This window comes from Calonectris borealis, chromosome 5 (assembly GCF_964195595.1).
Source record: "Calonectris borealis chromosome 5, bCalBor7.hap1.2, whole genome shotgun sequence".
In the NCBI taxonomy this organism is placed as follows: domain Eukaryota; kingdom Metazoa; phylum Chordata; class Aves; order Procellariiformes; family Procellariidae; genus Calonectris; species Calonectris borealis.
Window position 1 is genome coordinate 5762376 of NC_134316.1, and position 15720 is coordinate 5778095.

At 39.8% G+C, this 15720-nt stretch overlaps 1 protein-coding gene across 3 annotated transcripts in view; it reads right to left on the reverse strand.

Annotated features, from left to right (window-relative positions):
- Positions 1–15712, reverse strand: part of EXOC5 (exocyst complex component 5) — a 29438-nt gene extending 13726 nt beyond the window's left edge. The window contains exons 1-9 of one of the 3 annotated variants that reach the window (XM_075150804.1): positions 15559–15712; positions 10595–10686; positions 6803–6950; positions 6202–6396; positions 1892–1956; positions 1425–1453; positions 1165–1274; positions 633–677; positions 393–533 (exon numbers count right to left, since the gene is read on the reverse strand). In XM_075150804.1, the coding sequence (XP_075006905.1) occupies positions 393–533; positions 633–677; positions 1165–1274; positions 1425–1453; positions 1892–1956; positions 6202–6396; positions 6803–6950; positions 10595–10686; positions 15559–15585 (852 nt within the window). In that variant the 5' untranslated portion in view covers positions 15586–15712. Of the gene's footprint in view, positions 1–392; positions 534–632; positions 678–1164; positions 1275–1424; positions 1454–1891; positions 1957–6201; positions 6397–6802; positions 6951–10594; positions 10687–10955; positions 11059–15558 lie in introns of those variants that run through there. The other 2 variants (XM_075150805.1, XM_075150807.1) reach the window with 2 other exon arrangements.
- Positions 15713–15720: the final 8 nt, after the last annotated feature.

A 15720-nucleotide genomic window follows, 5' to 3' on the forward strand; every position in this document is an offset into this window, starting at 1 on the left:
AATGCTAACCTCACACAGGAAACCCAATTCCAAGAATGAACAGATTAAAGATATTTATTAAATGTGAAACTTCTTTTCCTGACATGTTCTTGGTAGGAGGCATACAGAAGAAGTCAAATATGTGTATGAAGTCTATGAACCCACCGATTCCCTTATAATTTTACATATTGAATTTGAGTATTTTCAGTTGCACTGTATTCAGAGTACAAGCAGCTTTATTTGATATAGGCTTGATTATCTGTCTGAATTGTTACAGAGCAATCAGCTGTGATTCTACATTCTTATACAAGGTTACAAATATTGTAAATTCTCATTAATTGTTATTACTAGATACAATATTTTTGGATGAAAAGTTTCCTCAATGAACTTCAGCATGTTAAAATCTGAAATACCTGAAGTTTAACTTCAAAGATATTTTGAATGAGTTTGGCTAGCACGGTCTCTGGATTGCTAAAGACTTCTCCAACTTGCTTATTCACTCGCTGGCAGAGAATGGCTGCATCTTCAAAGACGTCATTCCTCAGGAATGCACCCTAGGATTTTAGAAGCACATTTCATAATATATTTACAACAACCTATACGACTAAATAAATCAACACCCAAAGAGATACATGTAAAACAAAATGCATTACCTCTTGACACTGTTTTATGTACACATCAACGCAATGGGAATAGCCCTATTGGGAAGGAGCAAAACAACTCAATGTTAAAGCAGGTTCTCCATGCTTTCAGTATAGAATGAAATCAAGGAAATACAACCGCTGTGAAAAAGTTATTGCAAAAAAAAAATAGATTCATCGAAAGTGTAGACTCTTTCAAACCCATTTTTGTCACAAACCTAAGGTAACGTCACTTATCACCACTCTACATGGTGATATACACCACAGGTTTCAACACACTTTCTCAAGCATGAAAGTCAGTTCACACACATAAGAAAAGATTATCTCAGAATGGTCTCTACTAACACTGCCTCCAATCCCCCATCATCTGTATCTTTTATTCCCCTGCATTTGATTTCAGATGGAACATCTCAGTATTTTTAAAGTTATACGTGTTATCTGATATGGTAGTTGAGCCCATGCAAATATGTTCACTTAAAAGAGGCGCTTATTGTATCGTGGGTTATTTTATTGATGGATTTAAATTAAAACTCTCAGTTTTTACCTTAAAATGAAGCAAAACTGCTGCTACTTCTCTCATTCTGGAGATTTCGCCTCTCCGCTGTGCACTGGTAAACTCTTGAATTAGCTGGCACTCTAAGTCGTGGTACTTACCTGAAAAGGAAAGGGGATAACAACAAAAATCCATCAGGCTATGTAATACAAGCACTGGCAAAAGCTGTAATACTGACAGTATTGCACTTCTTTAATCATCTTTAACAATCCACATATAGGAATATGGATTGAACTGGATAGATAACTTACTTGCTATCTTTGATTTTACTTCAGAAAACCTGTTAACAACAAAAATACCATGATTAAATTCAAATCCACATCGTAAGAGAAATCACAGACATCCTAGATCATGAGGAACAGGCACTCTAGTTAAAAATGAAAACACGTAACACAAAGATGACAGAAAAGTTACACACTTTATATCCATAAAAACCTACAAGCATCTAATTCAAATCTAGCATTAAGTCAGCACAGCAAAATTATCCCATTAAAAGTCTGTTAAGCAGTTTAGGATGTGTATGTGAAGATGATCCTACAACATGAGCGTGTGAACACAAATTTGAGAATAGAGGAGAGAGAAATAAGCACACAATCCATCTCAAAAGCTACATAAATCACAAAGTAAAGCACCAAAAAAGTAGACAAGGGAAGCATCAGAAAATTATAGCTATGTGAAGATTTTTTTTTTTTAAAAAGATATTCAGATGGAATTTTACCTGTCAAAAGGCAGTTCCTGTGCAATCAAATGCAGTTTCTGAATAATATCAGCTGCCTCTTTAATCTGTTAAGAGTAAAACATGACAGAATTATTAAAGAAGGTCCGATTGTGGGCTATTCCTTTCCTCCCCCTCCACTGTCCAATTTTCATACATGTAGTTCCCATTTCTAAAGGTGGTTGAGTTGATATACCCGTGGAAGAGATCACCCCCTTAAAGTTCCTGTATGTACTTTTATGACACTTAAGGTATTTTTTTTAACATAAAATTATATAGGTCAAAACATGATAAAAAGTCTTTTATTATATGTTCACATTGGGCATGTCTGTGTAGGTGTTTAAGCTACCTGGACAAATAGCTCATCACTGCACTATGCCAACATAGCTATATGGCTTGCAGGCCAAAGATTCCTCAGGGCTGATTAGATCAGAATGTGGCTAGAGCAATCTCACGAAAACTTGTACCCTTCCATTTGGGAATAAAATATATAGCTGTAACATAGACCCGGCTGAACATTACACTTTACAAGGGATTAGGATAAAAGTCTTACTGAATCACACCCAACCGGAAGAGATCTCTGTTGAACTCAGAAGTGAAATGGCTAGCAACCCTTTCAGACATGTCAGGAAGAGCACTGGGGAATTCTTTGCAATTGATGAAATTAGCTGTATAGCTGTCTCCAAAAAAGCCATGACAACACTTGGCATGGAGAAGGGAGGAAGGGGAAAAAGGGGATCAAAGCAGAGCATAGTTGGAGTACCTCACATTCTCCCAGGGAAGGAGAAATGAAAGCTGTATTAGAAATTATAAACTCTGAGGTCCAAAGCAAAGATCAGGATGAAAGTTAGTTAATCATGCATACGAATAGTCGCATGAATACAAAAGCTAATAAATAAAGTTAGCGCAGCAAATTTCTGCTCTGTCCTGGACAGCACAACCTTTTACCATTTATTCTTCCACGATCTATCAGCATGGGAAGTGCACCTAGTTAGCGCTTAGTGACTGTTTCACTAAAACTATAGAAAACACCAATGTGAAAATGTGGGGAACGCAGCTGGTTGCAACTGAGGTTCAGTGGATTTAAGCACAGTGTGTTGACTGGCCAAACCGGACACAGCTCTGGGATGGTTTTACAGGCTTTATTATGCTGTCTTGGTGACTGGAAGGCACCTTGAAGGGGGCAACGAGAGCTCCAGCTACTACATTCAAGCAAAACCTTTATAAGTTGACACAATGGAGAACATGGAGAACATGCAGTTTATCTTGTTCTTCCTGTTAGTCATGTTCCAGGGAACTGGAGTGAGAGGAAAGGAAGTAATGAAATCCTATTCTCCCACCACTTAGAGCAGGTTGGGATTAAAACTTCTCAAGAATAGAACAAGACACACAGGTAAGAATACAGAGCACAGGCATTACACTAGGTCGGTTGTTCAGAAAAAATAGGGGCTCTCATAAAGTATATCCATTCTGCTTATTAAGAGCAGCTTATGTTTTGAACTGTCAGCTTACAATAGCCTCTTCAGTCAAAAGCAGCTACGCTCCTCAAATAAATCCAATGAAACAGCAGTTATTTCTATTAGCTTACAGCTACCTTAATACCTAAGTAACAATTGTGATCAATACTGATGTCATTAGAATAGTCTATATAGTAGCAGTTAGTCACCAATGTTACAAAAAAAAAAAAAAAAGAGAAAGAAAAACAACAAGCCAACCCACAAACAAACGCAACATTTTCTTTGTCTCCTCTTCATACAATAGCTGTTAACTAACCTAGATTTTATTGAATTCAGGGCCTTTTCTACTGAACAACAGAAGCCATGACAAATCAATTCTCCATGGCTTCTGCTTAAATCTGGACATATCTAATTTTTAATTGAATCAGGCTTCTGTAAACTATTAAATCAAAATAAATATAGATTCTGTAAAATACAATTTTAAAGGCTATAACATATCTAGAAAAAAAAACAGTCCGAAAAATCATGGACAAATAATGGCAAGAAAAAATTTTAACACAAAATATTTTTATGAACAAGTTAAAAGGCATAATGGAATAATGTTGAGTACAGAACGTAAATGAAGAAAAGGATGTAAGAATAACAGTAAACACATTAAACACAGGAAAATGCCACTGCATGATAAACAAGTGAGCTGCTAGATCATTTTGATAGTTTAATTGTTTTAACTGAAGTGATTTGCTCACTTCAAGACTCTTCAGAACAGGAGAGGGACTGGTTAGCTGGCAGTGCAAGGGAAATTGTGAGGATTCGGAGGATGAAGACACACGATACAACATGGGACAAGACAGCAAAGAAAAACCTTCAGAGAGACAGTAAGTTAAAAATTGCATAGTACAGCTAGGAGACAGTAATGTGGGAAGCAACAGCTTGAGTGTAGGGAAAAAAAAAAGGAATCCAACAGATTAAGAACTGACGCTACTGAGAAAAATATGAATTCCCTAGGAAATAACTGCATTATAATTCTTTTCTTGCCTCTCCTTTCACAGTATTCCCTGCCCTCAATGTCTCAAAGAAAAACCCACACTTGTGAGGGATGGCATAGTACAAAAAATCATAACATCCTCCAAAACACTATCTAAAACCCACATCAGTTCGAAGATCAGAAGACACTGGCAAAGCATTAAGGTTTTACATTTAAGAATATTTGTTATTATCTCATACTTTAAAACTATTTTTAGTTCAAAGGTGCATTAAGATGTGATAGCACATGTCTAGGCAGGTTCTTTTATAAACACTACTTCTACTTACAATTTAAACTAGGAGGCAAAAAGTTACAGAACCGTACTAACCCACCTTGACTGAAATTAGTCTCAGTAAGATAACTTGTATCCAGAAAATCTTGTTTGTGTTCCCACACACTTCCTCTGCAGAAGACTTCTGGCCTTTACTACATTTGTCTTCCTCCAGATTTGCTGAATATCTTATTATTATTCAGGATGTATAAAGATTAATTTGTATAACAATTTCCAGGTTTACCCTACTTATCTACCAGTTTTTTCATATCCTCCAACAGAAAGTATTACAAAACTTTAAGTTATAAGTAAAGTGAAGGTTGAATTCTATATGAGACTTTTCAGCAGACAACATATAATTCTCTTTAACTCATGCTTTGTTATTTACTATGTTGCCATTAAATATTTTTAAAACGCATGTTTTATTTCTACTTAGGAAAAAAAAAAAAGAAAAACTTATGCAGATCTGGAAAAGGCTGTCCATAGAAGAACTTTTGTTATGCTGAAACCTTTCTGTTTTCCTAGGAATTCAGAGAAGTTTTTATGTGCTCCCTCTTTGATTAGGGCAAACTATCAACTGGTAATTACCATATATCCACAGATCATGAATTGAAAGTCTGCAACTTTGCAACTGACTTTCTGGGAATACAACTATATGAAATGATTAGTTTTTCATTTACCTGAGCGATACCTTCAGCTCAGTAGAGAAGGGATGACTATTAACCTGCTCTCGGGCCCTTTATGAGCTGCATTTCAAGCACATATTTTTTTGCTGAATGTGCAAACCAAGTTTTTGCTGTTCCCACATACTGTAATTTTTTCCTGACTACAATCATACCACTGCACATAATTTAAGGAGAGCGGGAAGATTCTTCAGGACACACCTCAAAAAAACCCCCAAACCAACAACTTTACTTATCTTTCAAGTTGCATAGGGAAATTTAATATGTGCCCTTTTGCTGACACTCTTCCTTCAATTTATTTCTATTAGCCACACCATTCAGATTATATTTGCTTCATGAACATACTCTTGAAGCATAAGAAAAACAAAATGCTTTAACATGTCTTTGAAGTTTTCCTGCCCGGTTCCTCTAAATTCAGAGGGTGGAGACATAACCACAGGACTATACAAAGCCCAAAGGCATGCTGTGACAAAAAGGTATCCAAGGCCAGTGGACTGACCCAACAGAGTAAAGCTTCACAAAGAAGTTGTATTCAGAAACGTTCTGCATTACAGGGTGGATCTGAGGCAAGGGGTTCAAAGGAAAAAGGCAGATATTGTATGCACTCTAAAGTTGCCCTCCCAGCATTTCTCAAATCTCTGATAATTTCATAAAATGAAAAATGCCAACATTGCCACATTAAGCATCACTGAATACAAATGCTTTATCAGCAATCTGCAGCCTAGTGTTGTTAATTTACATTTCAGAACAATGAAACTTTAACAAGTCAGTCACTCACTGGTTTGAAGTCTGACCATGGTAAGTCATGGTAGCAGCTTGTAATTAGGGCAGTACTGCTTATTGCTTTGAACTGCTTTCATCCCGCTGACAGCTCTTACCTTTTCAGAGTTTGTAAAAACATCAGACTTCAGCTCTCCATCCAGAAACTCATTAAAGTATTTCATCAGCTTCTGAGCCTCCACAGCCCGCTGCCGTGGCGTGTTTACCCCCTCCAGTTGGTCGCCAAGGTGACAGACCTTAGTTGCTACATAGCTGATGTGCTCATCTAGTTCTTGGAAATGTTGGAAGGCAACCTGGGAGAACATAGACACGGACACAAAACTCATGATTTCCATTTACGGTACTTTAGGAAACACTAGATTTACTTCAGTAAGAAGCATAGTGAATGCAAGCATCAGCTCTCCAGGTGCTGTATCTCAGAACTACAGAGCTACTTGGAACCGCTAATTAAGTATACACAACTGCTTAAAGTTTAGTGTCTTCCTTTAAACTATTGTGAAGACTCGCTACTTTCAGAATAGCTAACACTCAATTAACGGAACATGCAGATAAGCCCCCTTTGACAGGGGAAATTGTTTTCCATCAAACCCTCTATTCTTATCTCAAATAGTAGCACGCTGTACCAAGAAATGTTAATAGAACATGCGATGCTTTTAAAACTTCCACAGCTTAGCGCTGACTATACTCTTTAGATTTTACCTGGTTGCTTTTCTGCAGCTCCTGTACTTTCTTGGCAAATTCCTTTGCTTCCTTCTGGCATTGCTGTTCTAGTTTCTCCACCTTTCTCTGAATCCTTTCATCCATTACCTGTAATTCTTGGATATGATTTACAAATTCTTCCAATAATCTGATTTAAAATAAAATACAGGAAAGCAGACTTTAGTTTGAAAGACATTGTCTTCTGCAGACAAAAAACCTCAAAGGAAAGAACTTGCCTACAAGGCTGATATAATCATGCCTAACTTACAAATGCTATTTTGTTTTAAACTAAGCACCCTAGTTGTGTAGAACTCTATGCCTACATAAAAACTATGGGATCACATAAAAGGCAGGCCAGGGGAGAGGGGAATACCCAGGCACCAATCACTCAAGAACATGGCTCTGCTACAGGTACAAAAATCCCTATATCCCCATCTTCCCTACATAAGTCTCATACGGACAAGGACAGCTTAGGCCACTACATCCCTCCAATGCAAGGGCTATAACAGGAAACTATTTTCTACTGTATTCTACATGTTACTGTAAATTTGTAAATCAGCATCCTATTAACAGGCAATGAATACAATCATATAGTCTCATAATGTTGTCTTAGTTATAACCATGTTGCTTCCTGACTTCACTTCTTTTCTTCCTATAACATATACCATTTTAAGGTGTTTTTTTTCCTGCCCTTTCCCATCACCTTGATTTTTCTTTCAGACTCACATTTTACTCTTCCCAAACATAGTACATCTGAACGCATTCTTAAATTTCCTCTATTCTTTTTCATTCCATTCTCAATGTCTCTCCCTTTCTCATTCCTGTTTTTGTCCATTCTGTCCCATTCCAGTCACCTTTTCAGCTTATGCTTTTCTAAACATCCCAGTCATTGATGCTCAGGGAATGGATTATTCCCAGATAGCCACAAAACTCATGCCAATAACTGAAAACATATGAAAGATTTGAGAAATCTGCTGTCCAGGTTTAATGTCAAAGCAGAAGAGGAAAAGAAACGGGAATCCCTTCCAGGGAGCGACTTCAAGATTACTCAGGAATCTGCATTTTCACATATACTCTGTTCAGAAGGTATACTGTGAAAGTGAAGCCCTTCCAACCTGCAGCGCTGCTGAAAGGCAGAATGAGCACACTGTTCCTCTCCTGGCTCCCCATGCACAGGCTAGAGACTCTCAGCAACCAGAAGGGAAAAGGAGAACATATTACTCTACCCTCACATGACTTCTTCCCAGTAACAACTTACAGTACCTCTCTTGGCCAACATCTAGAGCTTTCTCCAAACAACACCTAAATGATACTAATGTGATTCTCTTTAGTTGCATGGAGGGTCACCGAATTTTCAGTTTTCACTTCTGCTGCTAAAATGACTGGCCTTTACCCTGCTGCTTGGAGCATGTGAACTGCCTTTTTGCTCATTGTATTGGTCTAAAAACCTATTTCAAGTGATAGCTTTACAACAGTAAGTGACATAAAGGCACGACTTATTAAAGAAAACTGGATTGGGACAGATGTTTATAACTTCTTTCCTCCACTTCCTGCTTGCCAGAAGCCCAAGAGTAAGCATGTTGCATTAGATTCCACAGAAAACCACAAGGAACGGACTTAAGTTTACAGAAGTATTTTTAAAATAAAATTTAAATGATAGGAAGTGACACAAAGCATACTTTCAAACAAAAGCCTACAGAAGTGCAAATAGTTTCTATTCATTTTAACAAGCTGATTCAGTTCAGTTTGGGGTTTGTTTTTAAACAGGTATTGTGCCAACTCAGCATTTATTCAGCAAAAGTATTCAATATAGTGAGAGAGGAAAGAATCCTCAAGTAGAAGAGGTAGCTGCTGGTCAGGTTTCTCAGAATAGAAATAAAGAATCCAACACTCTTTATACCAAACAAAAGCATCATCATCTAAAAACAGAAAAGAAAAAACATACATCAAAAGGTCTGTTTCTTTTTGATATTAATTTTGGCTCCCTGCCCAATACTAGAAGATCCCACAAGAAAAATATTTACTGTTGCAGGATTCTCCCACTTGTCCTGAAAAATATGAAAGCGCTTCACAGAATTTAACACAAGCAAACCAGTAGAAATATAGAAGATGGGTTAAATTGAGTTGGTATTGGTACAAATCATTAACTACCCTAAAGTATATACTAGGCACAACTGTGGGGAAAGAGCTACAGGAAGTAATGTTGTGTATTTCCAGGCTTCTTCCCATTTAACTCGCTTGTAAAGCTCTGCATAGGATATAGGCCCCAGACTGAATGTCAAGGGTTCAAGCATCTTGCTAGAACTCCCAACAATATCCTTCCTCTTCTCATAGCTCCAAAGAGCCAGACTGCTCCAGACTGCTTTGACCATACTAATGAGGCTTTTTGTATCTGCTTTCGGGTAACAACTGCTTGTCTATGAAGTCAGTAATTCCTAAACTTCTTAAAGAGTTCTAGCTCAGGTTACTAGAAACAATCTCAGTCTAGAATAAGATCCTGTAGGCGAGAAGTCACTAAGGAACAGCTATTGCACTTTTGAATTCTTATCACGATAATCTAAATTAACATTCAGGTAGCTAAACTTTTTGTGGAGCCTGCTAGCTCAACAGTGTTCCAATAACCATAGCAGGAAGAAGGTCAAGCTCATCTCCCAAGTTATAATCATGTGAAAAATAAAAACACTTAAGTTAATTACATCTCCAGAAAGAATACTAATACTAGTACAAAAGCTAAAAAGTAGCATATTTGAAACAGTCACTCTTTTCAAAACAAAAGAAGATCCAGAGGTTTGGAGTACAGAAGCTTAGATGTCGAACACTGCTGTATAAAACTGTGCATCTGAGTTACCGATGCACCACCCAATGCTGCCCAGCAACCAGAAAGCTGGCTTCTGAGGGTAAGGTTTCTCAACAGAGCCAAGCCAGCTCACCACGACCAAAAGAAGGTCCTGCACTACCTCCCCCTTCCCCACTTCCCCTACCCTAGCCTTGCTCCTTTCCACACCCACAGTCCTTCTCACCACCCGCTGACAGACACATAACCTCCTCCCTTTGCACCTGCTCCCAGGCTCTTCCAGTCCCCCCAAATTGCTAACCCAACTAGAAAAAAAGCTGATTTCTTTTTCTTGTCAGGTTAGTTTTCTGACATTTCAGTGAGTTAGATTAGCTTATCATGAGATCACGTGCCTAGAGCTAGCTCAAGATGAGCCATCACAGTGTGCAGCTAAGAGCAAGGAAGAGGGGCACAAGCCCATCTCCATTCAGCAGCAACAAGCTGTTCATTTGATTCAGACAACACAAATTCACACAAATTCAGTTTAAAACAATCTAAGTCAACATTGCCATGTTCCTGCCTTTCTTCCCATCCTACCAGTTTGTGCCCTTTATTTGCACCAGGACTGTAAACTAACGGGTCTTACAAGAAGCCAGCTCAGGGAGCTAAACTAGCAAGAAACTCATTAAATTGACTTAACTATCATAGCAGTGAAGCCTCATATTATGCTTTAATCCGGCAACTCTAGTGCTTTGGAACATTCATGTCTGACAAGGACAAACAACATCAATTCTCCTTCACTCAAAAGAGGTCTAAATCAGAAAGTGACTTTCCCTACTCTTGTTACTGAATAATTGGTTCTGAATAATTGGCTCATGGTCACAAATTCTAGCAATTCTCCCAAATGAAAACCTCCTTGGACACACACCAACACTACATACAGGCTTTTTGTTATTTGTGTAATAAAACAGTACAATTAGAGATACATTCACTTTGACCATTATGCAATTTTATTTTACCTTTTCGGATCAAAAGCTTCTCCACCTCTGGAACCTCCTCCAGGTGTTCTCCATGCCAGGCGTTCAATGTATTCATCTGCCACAAAAGGCTCCTAGCCACAGAATAAAAACTCCTTACAATGTGCCACAGCAGGTTGTTCCTTAAGCAGCTGCTCACACATCATTTTGAAAGCGTTTGGAAGCTTTACTACAATCAAGAGCAAGTACAGTGTTGACAATTACTCCATCACCTCTTACATTTACGTATTTAATATAGAGAACACTGTTCTTAATATAGTGGGTTTGAACATCTAGGCTAGAAATTGCCAGACTACTAGCAAAGAATTTGCTGCAGGTCTGTGAAGAGTTGGCTCTAAATTACCTGTCCTTATTTCCAGGTGAGCTTATGGCTTGTCATTACAAAGCGTCTGAACCGTGCAGCAGCTACAGTGATTCGAGATATTACATCACGAGACCCAGCTGTCAGCTGTGCAGCAAATCAGATAGGAGAACTGATCTGTCTAAAAAATTACATGGCAAAGTAAGGTTTTTTTGCAGTTGCTCAACTCTGATGCAGTTCACAACATGGCATCACAAGAAGAACTGACCAAGGCACTGCCCCGTGGCAAAAACAGTGCGAGATTGCCACTGACACTATGCAACATCAAACTGTAGCTGCAGAAACAAAGCAGATAAAAAGGAAAAAAAAAAAACAAAGCAAGCATAAAAACAGATGGTGGACTTGACTTTCCCAAGAAGGAAAAACAGGGCATGAGTGATGCTAAAAACAAGTTTTTTCCCATAATATTTGCTGGATCTTCCATAAAAATACTGCACAACGGAGAACAGTGAAGATTATTTTTCCCACCCAACAATGTTTTCTGAAGGCAGAGACCTCATTATAAAACCAAGAGCTCCTATTTTATTTGGCCTAATACTTAAGCCAGCTCAAACATTTCTTCACATAGTTAATATTAAATACTCAAAACATAGTCCAACACCTATCCTTTAAAAAACTAGTATTTATCACTTTAGCTTCACTGTTTAGGTGCTAACATCAGCACATCTAGGATCAGTAAACAAAGTATTCTCACAACCACCAGGATTTCATGGAAAGCTTTTAAATTACATGCAGCAATGGTTCTAAAACTGTGAACAGAGCCAGGAGTGGCTCTAGTTAATAGTGGTATTTGCTACAACTCATTTCTGATAATGAAACATGTGAACATGCCACCACTGCTTTTGATAAAGCTTGGTTTAAAAAAAGTAAAAATCATAAAAAATAAACAGACCTCCACAGGTCTCAAATTGGTTCTTGTATCAATAGGTCTAAAACCGTGTCAGAAGTAATAGGGAGGGAAAAAACAGCATCATAGTATTATTTTAATAACTAAAAAGAAGGGTTGGAGAGCAAATATTGGCAGTTCAAGGTTTGTTGTTCCCCAAAAACACATTATGCCCTATCCAGTCAGGCCCAGCTATTAAACAGAAATATAAATTTTTTTTAAATATACTTTGCAACATGCTGAATCCTGCTAGACAGGACAGAAGTTTCACCCTTTCAACAGATCACCCAGTAACTCCTCATTCAAAGACTGACTAGAGTAACTGTGTTTTGCTCAGCCTTCCTGGTTAAGCTTCAAAAATAACTGGATGATACTACATACAATTTCTGTACAAGTCACTCATCTCTTTAACCCAGTTCTTCCTGATACACAACGTTAAGTTTCCTTTATGTGAATCCTTCTCATCAAAAGTTATAATGCAATGTTTTCATACCAAGTGTAAATTCTCTCCTTATGTCATCTTTACATCTAAATGTTTGGGAACATTTTGCAATTTTAATTATAGGTGAAATGAGCCATTCAATACAGTAACATTCCCTTCAGGGGAGTCCTCCAGCTTCCTAATTACCTTATGGCTCTTCGCGGCACTTCTCCTTTATATGAAAATCACAACCACAATCTTTCCTCTGAAGATCCCGTAATTCAGCTGGAGTACCACTCTAGTTACAAGGATACCAATGCAGCGCTATGGAAGAACCACACAGCACTATGGAAGAACCCTATATAAAGGGTGCACTGTTTATTGATGCTCTCTGTGTGTGTATAATATTTCCTACATTTCTCCTTTCCTTCAGATGTTTGCACTAAAAGATAATTCACATACACACACACATAATGACCTTGAATTTTTTTTTTCTTTTTTTTTTTCTTTTGCAAAACAACATTTACAGAATTTTTCTGCAAGCTCATCAAAGCCTCCTCTCCTAAGGAAATCTGACATACATGCCCTAGACTCTCAAAAAAATAATTATAATGCCAATCTTGCTCTATCCATTATGCCTCTATACTCCTCTAAAGCTCCCTCAAGTGCATGTGTACCTGCAGCTCCCTCCCCTGCATCCCAAAAACTAGCCAGGCACCATGGCAACAAATGCTGTGGTTAACCCCAAACTCGGCACCACCCAACCAGCCAAACTGAACCGGCAGCAGCCCGGTCCCCTCCGCTGCCTTTCCCATAGCGCGGGCACTCACGTGCGTCCCCCTCTTCCACAACGCATCCCATCTCCCAGTCTGCCTCTCTCCTTCTGCAACATCTGCTATTCTGCAAAAATTATAAACCTGCATTTTGTTTTAACAATTTCACACATCAGCAAGGAGTGTTAATTAGTTTAGTTAGATCTAAATGGTGGCAGAATCACTGCTATATGCAGGTGTGGTAATATTTTAAAGGGGCATAACCTGGAAAATACCTGTTTTTCAAGAACACTTACAGAGGAGACCTGTCCTTCAGTTTTTTTATCATACAAACCCTGTTCTCTATTACTTAAGAAATAGTAACCGTAGGGGATATTATTATGTGCAGAATACTGACCAACAGAGAAACAAAACGAGCTTTTTCTTCCACATTTTCACAAAGGGTGTGCTAAAAATAATCTATTTGATTTATAAAGAATAAATGAAGTTCAACAGTGTCATTTTAAGACATGACTTCACACATTCTACTGCAAATCCAAAACTTTTTGGTTTTCTTTGTATATCTTATCTTCCATATACATTTGCTCTTTTTAATGCTATCTTGATAATAGGGTTACCTATAGCTACCTGACAGCCTAATTCCTATTTTAAGTCTCCTACCCAGTTCTGCAGAAATTGCTGAAAATCAGCTATTACAAATGTCATTTGCAAGTCCTTTGCTTGTTATCAGATGAGCCCCAACAGTCAATTTCTTCACAGCTTTGAACTTCCCTCTAGCTCTAGATGAATTAACATGATCCTATCCATTCAGCCAATACTCCTGATTTAATAAGAGATATGCCTGAAGTGGATGATAACCTGGTTTGATCTGGTCTGTATAAATGAAACTAAACTGGACCTAGCCACATTAAAATCCAGTTTAGAAGTAATCGTTAAATTACGCTTCGAGTTATATGAGGGAGAATTGAGTCCATGTTGTGTCCATTTTCAGCACAGATCCTTCTACACAATGTCACATATCTATACTGAAAATGACTTTCAAACACACTTTCATGCGAATGTTGAGGCAAATACTACCCTCAGTACGCAGCTCAGGGTTACTCCCATAATAAGCATATGTTTTCATAGCACTTCATGGCAGTGACTTCAAACTAACATAGTAGGCAACATTAATTTAGTGAACGCCAACAAAACCTCTCTTGCCTTTGGAGTGAAAGAGAAGCGAAAGCAGGAGAGAAAGAAATACTGGTTTCCATATTGGAAAACATAATTTCAAGCCCTATTTCGAGGCAAAGGTCTCACCTACTTTGCAATTTCATCTTTATTCCTATTGCAAAATGGAACAAATTGTTGCATGACCCAAAGCAGCCAAAACATACAGTTTTCTTTCCACATCCAAGTTATCTCAAATTCAACATCCTACAAAGAACAGAACCGCATTGTCTTCACATGGAGAAATCAATGGACTCCTAGGGCAGCCAGAGAGGTGTAGAGAGGGTACAAAACCTGGCATCTAGCTGCTTAGAACAGGGTATATGTATTAGTCTTCCTATTTTTTTAAACCATGCAAGCCAAAAGATGTGAGTCATAACACTCATGTGTCATAACAGTGATTCATAAATACAAGTGCACACAATGCATTTATATGAACCACAAAGGATCTTCCAGAGAAACAGGAAGGCTGGGCAAAGCGTGTCCCAGTGTTAAGACACCAAATGAACAACCGGCTCCTGAGTGACTCAGAGAGCAAATACAAGATACCTGCTGACGATACCACATCCCCATGCACTAGCAAGTGGGGACAAACACTTTCTGCTAATCACAGGTCACATCACGAGAGCCTGTGGTCCAGGCCAGGAGAGAAGAATTTGCCAGACTCTTGCTATATTCCTACCCTGCTCATGCACAGCCGTGGGCAAGCTATCTGCCTTCTTGTGCCTCAGTTCCACAGCAGCTAAAGGGAGGGCAAAGTTATTTCCTTATTTCAGAAAAGTAGAAGCTGTGCTGAGATGCCATGGTGCTGGGGTCAACTGACTGTGTGCCTTCGGGAGAAGAAGAGTCACGCTCTCTGCTTGGGTCGGGCCTGGCATGGCCTGTGACCCTGCTGAAGGCAGGACCCCATCTGCTGCAAAGACCTAGGAGCCCCAGGGGAAGGAAGCCCCGGCGTAAAAGGCATCGAAAGCCCTCGCCTGAGGGACGGTGAGGGACTGCATCCTCCCGGGGCATCACCCACGCTCCCTCCCCGCTTCCTCAGGTTCCGGCATTGCGCCGCTCGCCCCCCGCACACGCCCTCACCCCGGGCGGGAGGGCCCGTTTCCCTCCCCGCGGCCTCGCCGCCCGAGCAGGAGCTCGCCCGGGGGGCTGCGCCCCGGCCGCAGCAGGGGCAGGCCGCCGCATCCCCTCAGAAAGCCGGGCGGTCCCGCCACCGCCTCCCGCCCCCGGGCCCAGCGCGGCCCCCTCCGCCCGGGGAAGCCCACAGGGAGCCCCGGCGCTGCCCGTACCCACCTCGAAGAGCTCGGCCGTGGTAGCCATGGCCGCAGGGAGGGCGGCGGGGCTCCTCAGCGGCCCGCCGCCGCCCCGCCGCTGCCGCCCATTGTGTCCCGCCGCCCCGGCAGCAGCAGCAGCCGCCGCGGCGCCGCCTCCGCCCGCCGGAAATGGGCCTGCGCC